The following is a 20,087-nucleotide window of genomic DNA, read 5'->3' as shown; positions in this document are numbered from 1 at the left end:
TGGGTCTGATTTTTAAGCCATTGTATTAATTGTGATGACATCTCACTAATTTTGGAAATGTTTTTTGGTGTCTCCAAAGCATCCTAGGATGGTGTTTTTAGCCCTATTACCTTGTTCATGTGCCCTTCTCTCTCTGCTTTTATGAACTATCAGTGCTGATCAGCATCCAAGCCTGAAAAGAAGCAGGTGCAGTCCCAGGATATGAGTGAAATGTTCAGACGATTGGTGGAATTAGCTCAGCATCACATCCAAACCTAGAGCCACTGTTAGCCGAATGACAAGAGAACATGAAGGAATCTAGGCTGAATGTGGCCCAAATCACACTGGATGTTAACTTTAGGCAGATCATTTTTGAGAAAAGCAGAAATTAGAATGGGCAACAGAACTTGGAATGTAAGTATAAAAAGATAATGAAAATTTACAGTTAGAAGCATGTCTTAATCAGAGGAAATGACCACAGATGAGGTCAAGTGATTGGTGTATAAGCATTTGAAGTTGAAGATGGCAGGTTGATTGCTATTTTCTTACATTTTAACCAGTTGGAATTGAGTAATTATTATTATATGGATTTTTGTGTGTTGTAAGTTTGAGTCAAGGGCAAACCTCTCCAGAGTCAGAGGATATTCCTTTCACATTCACTGCCTACTAGTTTCCTTCATTCTTGGCTGCATGTGTTTCCTTGCTTGGTTTATCCAATTCTGTTCTTCCTTCCCTGGTCCACCAAGTACTTACGTACCGGAAGGAAGGGGGATCAGGGGCAGGTGCAGAGACCTTCCCGGTCTCACATAGATCTTGTAGGGATTAATGAACTAACATATTCTAAAGTGATTTTAAAAGGTGAAGTGCTATATAAGTGTCAAGCATGATTAACTAGCAGCCAAGTTATTAGGCACCTGAATATTATGCATCTTTTCTGAATTTTAGGAAAATGGATGTGCATATTCATTTTCAAAAGCACTATTATTTAAATGATATTCAGGCACTCAAAAAAAGTCTAACCCAGTTCTAATTATCTCTACTTCACTCATACCAGTCATGTAGACCTTGAGAGTGGCGTACTTATGCAACTGTGAGTAAGACAGATCCAATCACCAATCTTGCGGCATTTGCAGTGCATTGGGGGAAGAACACACAGCATAATACAAAATATTAGTTGCCTTTCAGCCTTCACCTCATCCTTCTAGCACAGGAGTTGTTGATGCCTGATTGTTGGGAGTGTGAACTCTGGCCCAGACTCTGTTACCACTCCAAACCCTCACTCTACAGCTAGCTAAGTGACTTGAGGAAGTTGTGTTACTTCCCTTTGCATTAGTTTGTTGATGTAAAAACTGGGAACGATAATAGTTCCAGTTTTATCCTTCATACAGATAGGATGTTCAGAAAAGCAGTTCCAAACATGCGGCAATTGCTTGTCATTAATTATAACTTGTCATTAACAGTAACAAAAGCAGGTTCCGCCCATGGATAGAGAAATAATAAATAGAAGTGGTGGTGATTTTCCTAGCACTCCTACGACATTTGGCAGCTTACAGAGCCATTGACTTATGATATTAACCTGTGGTTTTGCAGCAGTAGCTGTTTGCCTAGATTCCCCACAACTTGATGAGTTAGCTTAGCAGAGTGGTAGCTTTTATTTTTGTCTCATTTGCTCAGCAGGGGTGGAGCCCCCTCCTGGTAATTCCCTCTAGCCACTACCTTTTTTTTTTTTTTCAGATTTTTTATTTATTTATTTGACAGAGAGAACACAAGTAGGCAGAGAGGCAGGCAGAGAGAGAGAGAGAGAGGAGGAAGCAGGCTCCCTGCCGAGCAGAGAGCCCGATGTGGGGCTCGATCCCAGGACCCTGAGATCATGACCTGAGCCGAAGGCAGAGGCTTACCCACTGAGCCACCCAGGCATCCTAGCCACTACCTTTTACCCTAGGTACAAAATGGACACAGCCCCATGCCTGGTCAGTCACAGACTTCTCATCCTGTAGTAAGCATGTGAGCCAGCACAGCCAATCGGAGAGTTCTCCTGGCTTACTAAAGAAGGATTTGATTTGAACTTGGAAGAAAAAACAGCTTTACCTCTGGGTCCGTGATTGTAGAAGAATGTAAAATTAGGGTTAAGAGTGGCTGGGTTCATTCAAGTGAAGAAGATATGGCTGCAATAGAAGAGAATGAAGCCAGAACAGAACAGGGCTGAGCTATGAGATGGAGGAGGAGGGAGTTCTGGTGGTTTTGAGTCTTGATTGTAACACTCAAAGCCCAGGTCTCAATCCTTTGATTTGGTCAGAGAGCCTAATATCCCTCCTGGCCATATGAGCTAATGAACTTATTCTTTGTGTTCTCTTAAAATAGTTTGAATTGGTTTGTCTTTTGTAACTTAAAGAATCCTTACACAACATGCAGGATAATGCACCCATTTTATGGATAAGGGAATTGAGGCTTGGAGAGGTTAAGTGATTTGTTCATGAAAACCACAATACTAGTGTTTTTCATGTCCTGGTGAATGATTCCAAATGCTATATTCCAGAAAAGACAGCAAGGTTGTGGAACTGGGAGAGGGAACTGATAACAAATGAAAGGAACAGAGAAGTTTCAGGGCATCATCAGGTCATGACTCTCCACAGAGCTAATTCATTCACTGGTTCATCAAATATTCGTTCAGTCACGTACCAACAATCTAAGGCAAGCTATTTAGGGAGAGGAAGTGAGTGATCTGCAGGTACCCCTGGCTCTCTTGGGTGCTCCTATCCACTCTCAGCTACTGCTGGCCCAGCAAGAGGTGAGAAATCGCCAAGCCAGTCTCCCTGTGTTTTCCACGTTGCTCCTCCGGTGAAATGCAAGTCATGCCGTACATGTCAAACACTTGGGCCTCTCAGAAAATCGATTACGGATCTTGCCCCTTCCTTAAAAAGCAAGCTTTTGTTTTTATTAGCATGTGTAAATATGGAATAACTTCTAAATGCAAATATGGATGCCATTTTATTTTTCTGACATGTTTGGAAGCAGCCCCAGGCAGGGTGGCAGTGAATCAGTAAACATCATGGGTACATGACGCTGGGAATTCATCAACTGTGCACACGCCTAATAGGCTTCCACCGTATGTTCCGTAATAGCATGTTTGCTGACATGGGACTGGGCTGCCCCATAGTATGACAAAGCTGCCCCATCAGTTTCCTGATGTATAGAAACAGGCTCTGCTAGCCAGATGTAGAAACCCAGCAAGGTCATTGTAGGAGTAATTTCCATTTTGTGTGCTTCTTTTCCCCCTCATTGACTGTAAGAGAATGTGATGTGCCTCATTACAGTGTGATTCCAGGTGCATAACACAATAATGACCTTTATGCCAAAGACTGAAGTTCACGTAATTGATAAGATAGACTCCCATTTTGTGATGTTGGAAACCATTAGCTGGAGGCAGAAAGCGTGTTAACTTCTTGACATAGTAGGTCACAGGGTCAAGGTCAAGGCCCAGGCTGCAGCCATTTCTGGGCTTAGAAGAAAAAGGGAAACCGTGCTGCCTGGCAGCCTGAGCGCTTGCAGCCTTTCCTGTGAGAGTTGGGAGATGTCCTGTGGAAGGTTAAGGAAAGGCCTGGGAATCCAGATGGGAAGTGAAGAAGGAGCAGCGGGTCTGCAAGGAGATGGGCCTGAGTGCTGGGCTTCTCCGCATAGGACTGCCATCCTAACCATCACCTCCCTTTCTCTTTTCAGGTCCTTATTGATTTCCTCTGCTTTGCATCAGACCCAAAATTATACTGTCTTTCCAGAGGCATTCCTTCTTTTTCTCTCCTAGATCTTAGATTGTTGGTGCTCATGTGGGAAATCAGGGATTGGTTGTGGTGTCTTTACAACGACCTGGGAAAGTTGAGGATTCCATTTTCACCCACCCAGGAAATAGGTTTCCTGGCAAAGCCGTGTGTGGCTTCTGCCCTTTAGTAAAAACGGCCAAACAAATCAAGTCCTTCTCTTAAAACACAATTATGGCCAGTGTGTTGACCGTCCTTTTATTAAACACCCATTTACAAATGGCATTTGAATACCTGAACCTGTGCCAGACCTCAGGACCCTTCCTAACAGTGTGGCAGCATACTTGGAGTCACTCGTCACCAGCTCTTGTTATTCTTGCTCGTTTTTCTGTTTTTGCTCTGAGGACACGGTGTCTCGTATCTCCTACAAACTACAGGAACCCAAACCTAAGGTAAAAAATAGGCAATGAGGGGCACCTGGGTGGCTCAGTGGGTTAAGGCCTCTGCCTTCGGCCCAGGTCATGATCCCAGGGTCCTGGGATCGAGCCCCACATTGGGCTCTCTGCTCAGCAGGGAGCCTGCTTTCCCCTCTCTCTCTGCCTGCCTCTCTGCCTACTTGTGATCTCTCCCTCTCTCTGTGTCAAATAAATAAAAAGTATCTTTAAAAAAAAAAATAGGCAATGAATGGGGAAACTAAAAAGTCACACGTTATCTGAAATCTGGAGCTTGTAACTAAAGAAAGAAGCAAAAAAAGAACCAGAATGAAAATGCATTCGGTCAGAGGGAAAGAGAAGTGGGGATTTGAGGATGTTAAGCAAAAGAAACAGAATACCTAAAATGATGAATAAAGTGGCTTGTTTGTTTGTTTACATCCCTGGAATTCTAAGCATCTCGGCCTGACCACAGGTTAACAGTTTTTTAGGAAGGGCCTGTCGTGTGTGTTTACTGACATTTGATTTCCAGAGCTTCTAGCTCAATCAGGGACAACGGCCCTATGTTTCACTAATACTTGTAGATGAATAATGCCTTTTTAAAATATTGCCAACTCTGCTGTCATTTCAGGACCCCCCGAGACTCTCCTTATTAAGATGGCAGGCGAGCGAAGAAATGAGTTGGGCAGGGAGGTGGCAGGGGTTAATTGCATATTTGTCACGAGATCTTGCATGATTTCCCTAAAAGATATTTAATTTCCACTGGGCATAATAACTTGCAGCTGCCGGAATGTGCTGTATACTAGTGGCGAGTTCTTGTCTTTGGAGATTTATGCAAGTCGTTATTTAAAAATAGAGATCCGGGAGTTACAGCTGGCTAATTCGTCTACCACTAAGGAAAGCTCAGCAAGTGACCCACTTAACTGTTTCCAGGAACGACAGCCACGCTGAAGCGAACTTTCAATAAAGTCCTGCCCAAAGAACCAAACAAATACATCCCTGTGACATTTCGTGATCTTCTCATAATGTGGCCATCAATTCTTCATGACCCTTCCTTTCCCACAAACACCACTCACTCAGGCCCTCATCCCTACACAGCTTGAATTCCTAGATGGAGGACCTGTGTCCTCCATCCCAAGGACGGATGCCGAATGCTGCCGGCCTCTCCTTCCTCAGTCTCTTCTCTCTCTGTATCACTCACCTGCTCAGCCAACGCCCTCAGGGCATGGTCCTGCCACATCAGCTCCTAGACTCAAGCAATTTCCCACTGGAGCACCAACAATCTAATCTGCCTGACTTTAGAGGGCTCCTGTAAGACACCCAAGCCATATATAATCACCCATAGTTCCTCTGGTTTCTCCACATGCACCTTCCTCTCCCGGCATAATGGTCTCTCTCCTCTCATCCTGTCCCTTCGCCCAAATCGCCTTTCCGTTCCTCTCTCAGCATGAAGATTGTCGATAGGTCCTGCAAAGGTCTGCAGTGCTTACCGCAGGCCATGGCGAGTTTTCTCCTTGGACATGACAAAAAAGAGTTGACATAATCAGGTCATGACACATTTTTATCGTGGGTCTGTGATGGCCCTGATCTTATTTTTAAATCAACCAATTAATTAATGTATTATATTTATTCCTCTGCCCTTCCCCCTCTGTCTAGACAGGCATTCTGTTATGTTTATGTACATTTTTTGATGGCATACATCTTTGCCAAATAATTACCATTGTTATGTGTGCATGTACTTGGATTTACACAGATGATGTATATTACATTTCAACTGTTCCTTACTTTATTCACTGTCTTTTAAAGTCTGTGCACGTCTTTCAGTCTGACTACTGTGTAGCCCATGGTAGGCAACCATCACCTTTACCTTTCCACTTTCTCCGTGATGTACATGGCACAGGTTCCTCCCACCCTCTGTATCTTCCCTTCTCTGAAATCCTTTGGTATTCATTTGCCTGATAGCTTAATTATATGCTAATGTTTGTTTTTTTAATTTTCCTTAGAGTTTTTTGTTTTCTCTTTGTCTTTTGTGTAACTCCTTGGAGATCAGGGACCGTGTCTTGTACTCTTCTCTCCCCTACTCTACCCATCCCCATCTCTGCAGACCTTCTTTGGAGCTTGGTGCATAATTGGCACTCAGTAAATCCTTGTTTATTCAGTGAATTCAATAGCATGACTCCATGAGGGTGTTTTCTCTTCCTATTTATACCCCCAGTATCTAAAATGGTGCCTGGCAGGTTGCAGATGATCAAGCAAATGGGTAGCTTATCTTTCGAATGAGAAAAGGAATTTGGAATAGTAGGATATACAGAGGTCGGGATACTACATTCTAGTTTCTAATCAGCCACTGAATAGGTATGCAACACCTGGCATGTCAGAGAGCTTCTGTAGGTCCTGGTTAAACTGAATGATTTCACAGATCCTTGTTCACTCTAACTTGCTAAGCTTCTGTGACTTCCCTAACAATTTTTCACCATGAAGCAAGAGAGTCTTCGATATGAAATCACCTGCATGGAATACAGAACAGTCATACTCAAGGCACTAGAGCATGGGGGAGGGGTAGAGATGAGAGCATATCCTATGGGTTCTGATCTTAGGCTCCCAGAATGATTAGGAGGACAAAATTCTTGCCACCTGTAACATGCTTAGAAGAGTGTCTGACATAAAATCAATGCTATGTAAATCTTTACTATTATTTTTATAAATTTAAGAAAATCTACTAGCCTGGACGACAGTCTCTTGTATGGCATTTGGAAGTCTGGTCTTCATGTTTGTGCAAACAAAGCCAGGAAATTCTAGTATCCTTGCTGAAATTAATAGTTCTACTTTATAGGACAATAATCACCAGACAGCACCCTGATTTCTTTCAGGCCCAAACTATTGTCTTTTTGGTAATGGGCAAGTTCTAATTTTTATAGCTTTTGTAAGATGGAGCAAAGGAATATTATCTTCCAAGATCATGTAGCAGCCAATAAAGACGTTAGAAAAAGAATCCTGAGTTTTGTGTTTACTATCTATCAAAAAAAAAAACAACTGTTTTTCTGTAAAGCAATCTGTACAGTCTATAGTTTGACTTAGAAATGGAAACAGAACAGGAATGTGTTAATATCTTTGCTGATGATATTTTTTCCCTTTAGCAGGGAAGAAGTAACTAAATAATCTAATTTGCTTTCTCTTATCTTTAGGGAAGTGAATTCAAATATTGGACAAACCATTATTAAAATTCTAACAGCATTTAATGCATGAGCTTGTTTTTTGCCATGAGGTTCCTTTTTCTCTAGGTCAAGAGGTAAAGCTATTTGTCTAAAAGAAAAAACATTAAGTGCATTGGTGATGGGTTACAGGTTTTATAACTGTATTTGCTTCATGAACAAAAATAGCATTTAATAACTATTTTATTCTATTCAACTGGGCAATAGAAGTCTTAATCAAACCATTTCACTTTAATACTTTTACATACAAAAATCCAATTTGTGAATTAGTCTGTTATCTAAAAGTTAAGAAAAAAATCAGGTAAAAATACAAAATGGGAACTGGGAACTGGGAACTCCAGATGAACTGGCAATTTTTGGTCCAAGGAAAGATTAAAACTTCTACTCAAAAAGTTGGAGAAATAGATATGTAAAATGTTCCATTAACAACAACAGCACAGGAAAATAACTATGTATCATTGGTTTTAGAGCTCAGAAACAGGAGTAAACTACGACTTACATGTTGAATGGGAAATTTTAAAACACATCTTGTGTTTTTGCTTTCGTTTCTGGGTTTTGTTGGTGGTGGTGGTGGTTTGGGGTATTTCTGGACTCATTAACTTAATTCAGGAGAGTACTATATATTTATATTAAAATAAAGATGAGCTGTTTTCTTTCTGTGTTGTGTTTCTCTGGTAGTCTCAACTAAAGCTGCCAATTATTTCCATATGGTATAAACTGAAATAAAATATACATTTTTAATAGCCAGGGAGGATTGGTATGAACATTAAACGAGCTGTATGGGAAAGACAATCTAAAAAGTCTGAAGTCCTATACACATATTTGTTTCTGTTACTATTATACTTAGTAAAAATCAGAGCAGGGACCTGCTTGTAAAAATCATGTAAAAAATCAATGTAAAAATCATGGGGACCTGCTTCAGGCACTGAGGAGTCAGAGAAATAATTATGCTCATCTTTACTGTCAAGGATTTATCATTATCTTAGGCAAACAGAGAACGTCATGGTAAATGCAGTGGTAAGTGCAATGATAGAGATATGTAGGGTGCTTAGGAGAATAGAATGGGATCCCTAAGTTTTTAGAGTCAGGGATGTCACAGAAAGTCAGGGAGAGGAGGAGAAGGGAGTCCCAGGAAGAGGAGATGGCGTGAGTGTAGCCTTGAGGTGAAAAATAGCACAGTGTATTCTGAGTTAGTAAAAGGATCAGTATGACTAGAGCTTAAAATATCGAGCAGAGAATAGCAAAAGATGAGTCTCAAGAGAGCAGATTATAGAAGGCCTATATATTTTGTGAAAAGTTCAGGTTTTATCCTGTTGGTGATGGAAACCCAGTGAGGCCAAGGCATAACATAGGCACTTGGGGAATACGGGAGGTGCATTCGAGCTCCTGAGGACGATATTGCTGTAGTCCAGGTGACAGATGGTGAGAGCAGACACTTAAGCAGGGAGAACTGGATAGAACAGAGAGGGCAAATCTGAAAAAGAGAAAAGAATAGCAATGTATGGTGATAAATTTTGTGAGCATTGGTGAGGATGACCCTCAAGCTTATAGTTTGACTGATTAGGTGATTTGTATACAATTTATATCCAAAATACTGAAGGAGAAACTTAGATGTTCATTTTTAGGCCATGTTTATCTCAAGATTTCTATAAGACATTTGATTGAATGTGTTCTGGAGGCAATTGGATATATGACCCTGAATTGTGAACAATGTATCTGGGTAGGAAATTCAGATTTGTAAGTCAGCAGCATAAAAGTAGTAGTTAAAACCCTCAGAGGAAAGAGGTAAGGACAGACGCCTAAGAATGCCAACTTTTAGAAGTTGGACCAATGAGAAAGCCAAGAAAGACACCAGGAGGGGACAGTGAAATGGGGTATGAAGGAACCCAGTAGTGTGTCATGTCTCAGAGATCAGAAGAGTAGAGGTTCAGGAAAGTGCTAACATCCAAAGTGAAACCAAAGCAATGAAATCCAGTATAAGGACTTATATCCTATAAATTTAGAAAGTGACTTTAGGGGAATTTTTCAGAGCAGTCTTTGCAGAGAATTTTGGATGAGTGGAAGTAGAGGGGTAAGATGGCAGCTAAAATCTTTAAGATTTAAAATCTTAAGCTTAAAAATCTTAAGCTTAAAACCTACGCTTAAAAATCTTTAAGACTAGAATAGTTGAAGTAAGGTTAGAGGCTGAAGAGAATGAACCAATAGTGGGAAAAGGTAGGACTCTAATAAAACAAACAAACAAAAATTCACGTAGCACATTCCCAAAGGAAGTAGGAGAGGTGGCGGGAGCAGAGGAGGGATCCCTAGGAAAGGTTGATGTTAAGCAGGAAGGACATAAACTCTTAAGCCTCTGAGACCAGTAGGACAGTAGGGAGGAAGAGAGAGGGTGACTGGGGGGAGAAGGAGAGGTAGGTCATGTTTCATGGCTTTAGGACAAATGTCACAGTATCTACATATTTCCCTAAGGACCACATACAACGACGTAGCAGATGAAATCTTCAAAAGTCCCTCATTATCCTTTTCAGGGTTACTCTCCCACCAGCCATTAAAACATTCCCTCTGTACCCTCGGTTCTCATTCTGCTCCTCTCCTACCTCCATGCGTGGGCTTTTCTCCAGCTATGCTGGATTCCCCAACACTTGGGATATTCCCTTAGAATATCCACTCATTGTCCCCATTCAAGTAAATTACAAACGACTGCATTCCAAGATATAAATAACTGATATCCAGCTAGAAGGCCCACTGTCCCAGGAGCACTTGCCCTTTAGATGGATGTCTGGTTCTCGGGGGCCTTGCCTTCTTGGTCCTCACCCCCCTAATTCAACCTTTCTTCCCACATTGCATCCAATGCACACTCTGCTCTAGTCACACTCTAGTCCTCACTGTTTCAAAAAGTGAAGCACCTGCTATGGAAATCAGAGTTGGAATAACATTTAAACAGGGAAGATTTTCTGAGTCATCCCCATTGTCACGCCTGACAGAGGAACTCCAGAGGCAGCTCTATACAAAAGGGTGCTTTGGTTTCTGATACAGCATATTCCAATATATATATATATATATATATATATATATATATATATATATTGCCTCTGTCCAGTAGAAGATTTAAGCTACAGATTAGGAATACTGTTTACCCCTTCTGTCCTAATAGAGGCTTAGGAAAATTTAAATCAACATTGCTTTTTTTTTTTTTTAAGATTTTATTTATTTATTTGACAGGGAGAGAGATCACAAGTAGGGAGAGAGGCAGGCAGAGAGAGAGGGGGAAGCATGCTCCTTACTGAGCAGAGAGCCTGTCATGGGGCTTGATCTCAGGACCCTGAGATCATGACCTGAGCCAAAGGCAGAGGCTTAACCCTCTGAGCTACCCAGGTGCCCCAACATTGCTTTTTTAAAATGAGGCTTTAGTGCTATTCACTGGTAAGTGTTATGGTCACAAAAGCAAAGACAAAACTCTTTCCTCTTAAAAAATAAAAATAAAAATAGTGATTTTCATTATGTCCAAACAATCTTCAAATGAATAAAAGAGGAAAAATACCTATAGGAGTTTCTTGGGTTCAGCATCATACCTAGATGCCTGGCTCTGCCCAGGTACTAGCTCTGCCCAGGCTAGTAGTAAAATACCCCGGAGTCTCTGGTCTCTACTGAGTCTGGATCTAGAATGGACAACTTCAAGATTGGGGCGTTCTGGTTTTAGAGTCAAACTGATTTGCTTCCTGTTTACCACTTACAAATCATGAGACATATCTCAGAGGGTTGTCATGAGGATTAAGTGTGATCATGAATTCAAAGGGCTTAACTTTCTTGCTAGTACATAGTAAGTTCTCAATAAATGGAAGCTTCTATTGAATTATTACTATTAATAATTCATGCCCTAATTTAAGAAACTGTTTAACTGGCCTCAGGCAGAGGTTGGGATTGCTTTCTCATCCAGCTTCAGCTAGATGGCTATGAAATGATGAGTTTCCTTTCAGATACATGCACATCCTTGCCTCTCTCTCACCACTAATGCCTACTGTCTGTAGTCAATTAATGATTGGCCACTTAAGATAATCGTTTCCCTCAGAATCAAACGTGCTTACATTCGGTGGCACCCACTGTAGTGCAATTAATTTGGTCCAATAATATGCATCTCGTAGATAGGCCCCGTATAAGTGAGAGCCATAATGATAAGCTACCTCCTGTTTGTTCATTTTGAAGAGACTCATTAGGGACAGTGGTCCTCAGTGTTAATGAAATGATACTGTCTAATTATAGAATTCCAGTTGCACATACGAGTGCTAGAATTAGAGCACTTGCCACCTAACAGGTAACATCATTGTCTGCAGCTTGATGTTGTCCTCCTTTCAGATGCTTCCATCTTGGTCCAGATCTCATCCTGTCCTTGGGCCTCTTTTGGAATTCAGCCATCTTCTGAATCCTGGTAAAAGCCTAAGCTATAAACAGCTTGTTTTTTGGTGGAACAACTCATGCCTGAAAAGTTGATAATGATTTCAGAATTTCTTTTAATTGAGTTTTTAATTACAACACAGCAAATATCCCATTCATATGTAATTTTGACAAAGATGACAAGCAATTTCATATTCTTTGGAGATCATTTGACAAGTGTGGGAGCCTATAGTTAAATACCAACTGCCTTGTTTTTGGACAGGAGTACCTGACAACCACTTACTCAGGGAAGATCAGGAACTAGAGCATCTGGATCTCAATAAATTATTTGACAGAACAATCCAAGTGCTATAACACAAGCTGCCACTGGGAATGTAAATCTGATTGGCTGGCTTAGAATCTCACTTTTCTAATTTATAGTCCACGTATTATAAATTGGGATACTGTATAGCCAGTGGGTGTATGGGCAGGTTTTACCATAAATAATTTTTTTAGACTATCAACATGACAGATAAAATATACAAATAAATTATTCTAAAATGCAAAGCTTTAACTTGAGATGGGTACCATGATTCTTTATTCTTTTTCTCCTTTGGCATTTAGAGTTGTAAGAGCCCATGCTCAGAGTTACAGAGCTCCAGAAGTACAATTAGACCAAAGAAACTGCTGCATCCCAAAGAGCGGAGAACCAGGACAACAATTAGCTGGTCCCTACCAGCACCTCCCGCAGGCTTTCAGAGGCCATTTGTACAGGAGATTACAGTATCTGGAGGTCCCAGATGAGACCGTGGAGCAGTAATTCTAAGACTTTGGATTTCGGAGACCAGGAAAAAAAATTCTTACTTGGAGTTCTACTAAGGATAGTCACCTTTTTATTTTGCCAAGTAATGATGTGCAATTTTTTTTTCTTTTACTCGTTTGTTAATTTGTGAATATTAAGTATATACTGTCTGCATCTACTAAAGTATGCCCTGGGAATGCAATGAAAAACAAAGCTAGATAGAATCCATGCCCTCGTGCTTTATCATCTTGGTGGGGGAGAGAGTTATTAATCAATTATATTAATAGTTATAAATAGTTATAAAATTCAGTTATAAATAGTTATAAAATTCAGATAAGGACTATGAAGGTTTTCTGAGAGCATATAACACATTATTTTTATATGGACAGAGAAGGGCAGGGAACTCTTCTTTAAAATTGTGCTTGGGGTTTTGGAGGCATCTTTGAGCTCACCGAGTAGACACCATGAGCAAAGCTTACCCTCCTGAGTTGAAGGTATTTATTGACAAGGAATTATCACTGAAATTAAATGGTGGCAGATATGTCCAAGGAATATTGCAGGGGTTTGATCCCTCTCTGAGTCTTGTGATAGAGGAACATGTGGAGATGGCGACTATGGGCACCAGAACTGATGGTGGTAATATCAGGAAATAGTGTCATCATATTAGAAGCCTTGGTATGAGAATAAATTATGAGTGTGTTCACTGGAAGAAATCAACTGCTTCTGAATATCCTCTCTCTATAGCACCTGCTTTACTACAATATAAAATTTGGGTCATGTGCGTTTTCACATTGAACTTCTTTTGTTAAATAAATTTTTGTAATAGTAAAAAAAATGAAATAAAATAAAATTGTGCTTGGATTCAGCCCATGGTAAGAATTTTTACCTTTATGCTGAGAGTTACCTGGATGTCACTGGACAGGAGAGAAGGAGCAGTGGCAAGAGTGAGATCAGATGGAACAGAATGTCAGTGCTGTCAACGTGATTAGTGTGACAGCCATGTGATGGTGAGTAGTTGGATTTGAAAAATATTTTGGAACTAGAATTGCTAAGGCTCATTGATAGATGAGGGGATGAGGGAAGGAAGAGAGAGGTATTAAGGATGACTTCATATTCTTGCCTTGAGCAACTTGCCATTTCATATACCATTTACCAAGATAAAGGACCAAGAGAAGGACAGGCTGAGGCAGGAAAGGACAATCAAGGGTCCCTTGGGGGTCTTGTTAAATTTAAGGTGCCTGTGAGACATCCAGTGCAGGCAAATACATGAATCAGAAGTTTAGAAGAGTATTTTGCTACTAGATACACATTTAGAAGTTATCAGCATATTGATGATGTTATGTCATGGGGTAGATAAGATTTCACAGAAATAAGCATTCTGGAACTTAGAACATTTTGAGGCTTGATACAGAAGGGGAAATCTTCAGAGCATTTTTCTATGAAAGCGATGACGTTTTGAGACCCAAAATAGGAAGAACATAATATCTGTTCTTTAAATTAAGGACATTTCATCACATGAAATCCTCTCTCCGTTGGCCTTAACATTCCTATTTTCCTGCAGAATATTGAGAACTTTGTCATGGAGCACCAGTTGCAAACCACTACCCTAGAGTCCGTGTCAGAGCTTTGGGCAGGAAGGACCTCCTTTTGGTAGCAGGAGTTCTTATCCATCCCAGCTTCATTTGACCTCTTAGACTCTTCACACTTAAGAACCCATCTGGGGTTTCTAAATTAAAGTAGCAAAAAGAGTGAATAAGATCCTGTAGTAGGACATCAGTTCCCTCTTCTCCTGAAATGCAGTCAGTTCATTACCTCCTACACACTCGGTGACATTCCTAAGTCAGAGGGCTACACTGGCAATTGGAGTGTGGTTATATGAGTGCTCAGGGTCTGTCAACACTTAGAAAGCTATCTCCTCCTCCTGTCCATCAGAGCATCGGCCTCCATCACCGTATTCTTTGCTGGTGCACCTAGTAAACGTTTCTGAATTATCTCATCACAATGTTCCAGACAGCCGTGGTCAATCAGATTGAATGTGAAAGTTACTGTGAGACTACTACTAAAAATAATAACCATTATATATTCATACTCACAACTGTTATTGAGAATAACATTGTTAACCCTCTGTGTCATGCACCCTGTCATGCCCATACCTCATCCTATATAAGCCCTAACCACAGTTTAGAAGGTTGCCTCCATTTTGCAGATGAAGATACTAAGACTGGAAGATTTACTTCCCAGGTGTCCGTGTCATTATTGTTTTTATACTGTATTGTAATCATGCGCTGTGCCATTATCCACTATGGTGGAAACTCGCTGGGACTCTATACTTTTCCAGTTTGAAACCTAGCACCTAACGGTGCTTGCCACATTTAAGGGGCTGGTTAAATATTGAAGATTGTATTTACTCCTTAGTGACAGAAGCCTTTCAAAGGGCGATGATTGTGTCTTTCACAATTTAGAGTCTCTCACAGGCTCTAGCACAATTCTCCATAAATATCCGGAAGGTTGAATATGTGGGTTTTAAGTTGGCCGAGAAACTGGAAATGAAGAACCTTCAGAGGGAGCTTCTGGAGGGGGGGATGACCATGGAGGGAGGATTAAGATGTGCCGCCTAATGAGCTGTTGCTGCAACCGGGGGTCTGATTCTTATTTAAGCATTCTTATTCACGACCTGGGTGGAGAAAAGGAAGAAGCTGCGTGTTTTTGAAATTCACTAATAATTCCAATTTAGAAAGTATCGTGAGCAGCTCAGGCAACAGAAATAAAATGCAAATGACCTTTGAGACTTGAGGTATGTAGTCTGGGAATAATAACTTTGTGAGCATTTGAAAAAGGCAAGGCAGTGCATACACCTGGGGGAAGAGAGTCCAAACACAGAGCTGATCTCTGGGAAGCAGACGCCAGAGCGCAGTGATGCCAAAGTAGGCCCAGGGGGCATAGTGGTCTGCAAATTAAATTCAGGCCAGCCAGGCAGTCTGGCAGGATGAAAAGGAAGGCCAGGTAGAGGCTGCCTGTGCAGAAGGGTGCGGAAGAACAGTTCCTCTGTGGACACTTGGAGCCGAACAGCACCTGGCACCACGCGCTCTGTCCCCACCACCTCATTATTGGGACAGCTCAGGCAGTTTGGAAGAAGTGCAGAGAATAGCAACAAGAATGAATGAATTCAGGGAAGGACGTGGGTGAAAGATTAAAAGAATTAGATGGGCTACAGTTTAGTTACAGAAAGCTAAAGGGAAGAGGAGGGAGAGGGCGGAAAATGAATAATAAATAACCAAGTCTACTCTAAAATAACCAAGTGGAAATTTGCAGAATACCCATCAAACTGAGACTTTTCAGAGGAAAATGGACACTTTCTTCCAAGCCATGGGCTTCTTGCCTCAACTGGCACTCTGCCTACCCAGGTGCTCAGTAAATACTGTCTTGTAAAATAACCTTCGTTTGCCAAGAGTGTAGGATCCAGGAAATAGACCAATAGGAAGCACATTAGAAAGTCAGCCAACCCTTCCTTGCCTTAGTGCCTAGTGAGGACAGGATTAAAGGAACTAGATTTCTGTTGTGTTATTCAAGTCAGACTCTTTTCAACAATGACATTGCCTCTTCTCATTCAGATAAATACAGAACAAAATAGAAACCTCTGTAGCACAGGGAATGCCTAAGACACGGTTGGCTAGCCTTTGGTTAAATCCTATCATTGCAGTTTCCTTTATGTCAAGGGGACTAGAGAGATGCTAATTTTTTTCCCTTCCCGCTGGTGGAGGAGGTAGGTGGGGAGAGCTGTACCTCTGGACTACAGGTGGACTTGGTGGACTTCACTTCTGAAGGATCAAATGCACAAAAATCCAAGTAGATGGGTTAGGGGTTAATTCTTTGTGTTATAAAAAGAAGTCCCTGAAAACAGCAACTAGCCGGTGCTAAGGAGTCTGTCTATTGTTTTCAGATCATTAACTCCACAGTTCTTAACCTGAGATAGTCAGACACCAGATTCCCAGCCAGTTGCAAAGCAGTCCCACACCCATTATTAAGCTCCAGCCTCAGTGGGCTCCGTGCGCTCCTCAAGCAAGCCAGCCCTCTGAAATATGCTGTTTCCCTCTCTGTGGGGTTCATCTACCCGCCCACTTCCCTGCCCCATTCTTGCTCTCTGCGGGGTTGGCTCCCTCTCCTTCCTCTCCTCTCAATTTAAATGTTGCCTCTTCTAGAAGCTCTCTGTTCAGAATGAGTTTGCCTCCAAATAAGAGGAAATCTCCTTAATAACCTGCTGAAAAGAAGTTCAGTGTGAACAGTCCAACCCAACCATGGTTCAGCCCTGTTGTCAGGGACCCAGGAGTCTATCCCTGTGCTCTACCCCCACAGCATATGGCCTCCATTTTCATCATCTCAAGATGTCTGTTTCACCCCCAGGATCACATCCTGCTACGGACAGAATAGCATGGAGAGAGTTAAGCGGGGGTAGAGGGTGGGGAGGTTTTTTCCTAGTGAGGCTTTGCCTTTTTATTCAGAAAGGGCCACTCTCCACAGAGAGTGCCACATGCAAGGGAATCTGGAAAATGAAGATTCGCTTCCCAACCTCTATAGCAGAAGGCGGCAAGGGGGAAGGGTGGATGTGGGTAACTTTCAGGTAGTCAGATCTCAGTGTCTGTCACAGGATCTGCCCCTTGCCCTGCCAGTTATTCTATGCCATACTTCCCTACTTCTCTTCATGGCATTTATCGTGGTTTGTAGAAGTACATTTGTAATCCCACAGGAGTGTGATATATATTCATTCCATGTCTGGCTCTTTTACCACTATATCACTAGAACCTAGCTTTGTGCCTGACAAATGGCAGGAACTTAATAAATATCGCTTAATTCATGGGCTAGTTGGCTGCTAGAAGAGAAGAGAAGCTACCTCTGAAATCCTCACAAAATCACAACCTCCCAGGAGAATAGGCTTCTGGTTATCAACATCTGATTTACGTATAGCTCCTTTTTTATTATTTATTTAAAATATTTTAAATATAAGGAGATATATATATGTATATGATATATTCATACATATGTGAAATAAAATAATGAACATTCCAATACCTACCACTCAGCACTATCAAATTCACAGATTTTGCTAGAGGCCTTTGAAGTCTATTAATACCGTTGTTGAATTTCAAAACAAAACATCTCTAATATAGTTGAATCCCTGTGTCCCTTTCCCTGTTTCCATGCTCCTGCTCCTGCCTCTCTCTACCTGGAGGCAACCATTGCCCTGAGTTTGGGTTTACCAGTCTAGTATGTGTTGTTATACTATGTCCATACACATCCTTAAGCAATATAAAACAATAGGGTATTGTGTTGCATGTTTTCAAGCTGCATATAAATACTGTATTTTGTATGAACACTATACACATTCTATAAATCCTAAAGTGTTATTCTCCAGTCTTTTTGATCTCTTACTATTAGCATTAATTTAATTAATTAATTTAACCATATTTTTGCATGTAGCTATGCAGTTTCATTATGTGAATATACCACAATTCAGTTATCCATTTTTCTCTTGACAGACATTCGCATTTATCGTTCACAGTGTTTTCCTCTTACAAATAATGATACCTACAAGTAACATTCTTCAACATATGTCCTTGTCAGCATGTGAGGGTTTCTTAGTGTAAGGTAGAAGTGAAATTACAGGGTTAAGGAGGTATATTTCTTCAATTTTCTTTGATTTTGTTGAAGTGTATTACAAAATGTCGTACCAGTTGATATTCTCACAAGCAGTAGATGAGAGGAAACTGTTTCTATACTTAACACTTGGTACCAGATTCTGATTTTTGTCAGTCTATTGATACAAAATGATATCACATTGTTTTAATTTGTATTTCCCTAACAATGAGGAAGGCTGAGGGTCTTTCAGTATGTGTGTTGGACAATCAGGTTTCCTTTTATTAAAATTGCCTAATTGTATCCATAGCCCTTTTTAGAAGAATGGGAATTGTGTGTTTTTTTTTTAATTGATTTGCAAAATTCTTTACATATTATAGATAGAAATCCTTCCTTGTTGGGGCACCTGGGTGGCTCAGTTGGTTAACCCTCTGCCTTCAGCTCAGGTCATGATCCTAGGGTCCTGGGATAGAGCCCCATGTAGGGCTCCCTGCTCAGCAGGGAGCCTGCTTCTCCCTCTCCTTCTGCCCTTGCCTCCCGCTCATGCTCACTCTCATACTCTCTCTCTTATCTATCTGAAATAAATAAATAAAATCTTAAAAAGAAAAAAAAAAAAAAAGAAATCCTTCCTTGTTAACTCACTTTGAAAATGTCTTTGCCCAGACTGTTGTTTGACTACTTATATTGCTTATAATATTGCTTTGTGAATAGGAGAGTTAAATTTTAATAGAGTAAAATTTATCAGCCTATTATTGGGTTGTTTGGACTTTTTATGTCTTATATAAGGAACTTTTGCTGCCTCCAAAATCTTAAAGATATCCTCTCACATTTTCTTGTAAAAACCCTCAGGCTTGTGCTTTCCACAATTAGTCCAGCTGGAATTATTTGCATATAATATAAAAGGATCTAGCTTCATTTTATTTTTTCCACATGAATAACTAGTAATCTCAGCAGCATATTGCATGTTAAATTTTTTGGGTCACTTACTGAGTTTCCGTATCGGAATGGTCACTTTCTGAGTTCTGTAGTATGTTTCAGTGGTCTATTTTTCTATTCCTGTGTCAGTATGGAAACCATACTGCTTGGGTTTGAATCCTAACTCTGCTACTGTGTAGCCATGGTACCTTGAGAGAGATTCTAAGTCTCTTTGTACCCCAGCTTCCTTTTTATCTGTAAAATGGTAGCAATAATCTTATTAAACTGAATAGATGAAAGGCTTTCCTCTGCCATATCAGTGCTCAATAAAAGCAGCTATTGTTTTTATTTGTAGTAGCACTATTATTACTACTAATTGGGGTATTTGATAGAGCAGCCACCTCTACCCTTTCTTCTTCCTCAAAATGCTCTTAGTTATTGTTGACCTTTTGCTCTTTTAAAGGAATTTCAAGATTGGTTTATAATGTCTCATAAAAAAAAACCTGTTGAAAAGGCAAATGACATTGCATTGCTATGTGGATTAATTTGAATCTTCTTATCCATAAACTTGGTATACCTATTTGTCTGTTCAGTCCTTTTGTGTCAACCAGAAAGTAATTTTGTAATTTATTTCATAGAGATCAACATATATGTGTTAGATTTATTCTTAGTGGTATTTTAGTTTGATATTATTTTGAATGAGGTACTTTTTTATATCATTATTCTTGAATGGCTTATTACTGCTGCATAGAAATCTTCTCATTTTTATATTGATCCTGTATTTAGCCACCTTGCTGAACAATTACTAATTCTAATGTTCTATACATTCTCGTGGATTATTATGCAAACCAGCTGACCATTTATACAGAAATACAGTGTCGTTTCTATCTTTCCAATATGTACCCCATTTAATTTTTCTTCTTTTATTGTGTTGACTGAGAACTTCTAACAGCATTAAAGAAGAGTAGTGACAGCAGGCTTCCTTGTCTAATTCTCA

At 40.5% G+C, this 20,087-nt stretch overlaps 1 protein-coding gene across 2 annotated transcripts in view; it reads left to right on the top strand.

Moving 5' to 3' along the window:
• Positions 1-20,087, top strand: part of ST6GALNAC3 (ST6 N-acetylgalactosaminide alpha-2,6-sialyltransferase 3) — a gene marked incomplete at its 5' end in the record, with an annotated part of 297,602 nt that overhangs the window by 195,684 nt on the left and 81,831 nt on the right. Inside the window, 2 exons of one of the 2 annotated variants that reach the window (XM_080801293.1) lie at positions 11,725-11,797; positions 12,367-13,408. The exons of the other annotated variant lie outside the window; for it this stretch is intronic. Of the exons in view, the coding sequence (XP_080657419.1) occupies positions 11,725-11,791 (67 nt within the window). The 3' untranslated portion in view covers positions 11,792-11,797; positions 12,367-13,408. Of the gene's footprint in view, positions 1-11,724; positions 11,798-12,366; positions 13,409-20,087 lie in introns of those variants that run through there. 2 annotated transcript variants of the gene reach the window in all.

The sequence above is a fragment of the Martes martes genome, assembly GCF_963455335.1.
Source record: "Martes martes genome assembly, chromosome: 4".
Lineage (NCBI taxonomy): Eukaryota > Metazoa > Chordata > Mammalia > Carnivora > Mustelidae > Martes > Martes martes.
Note: the sequence above shows the minus strand (reverse complement) of the source record. Positions and strands in the feature narration are given on the sequence as shown.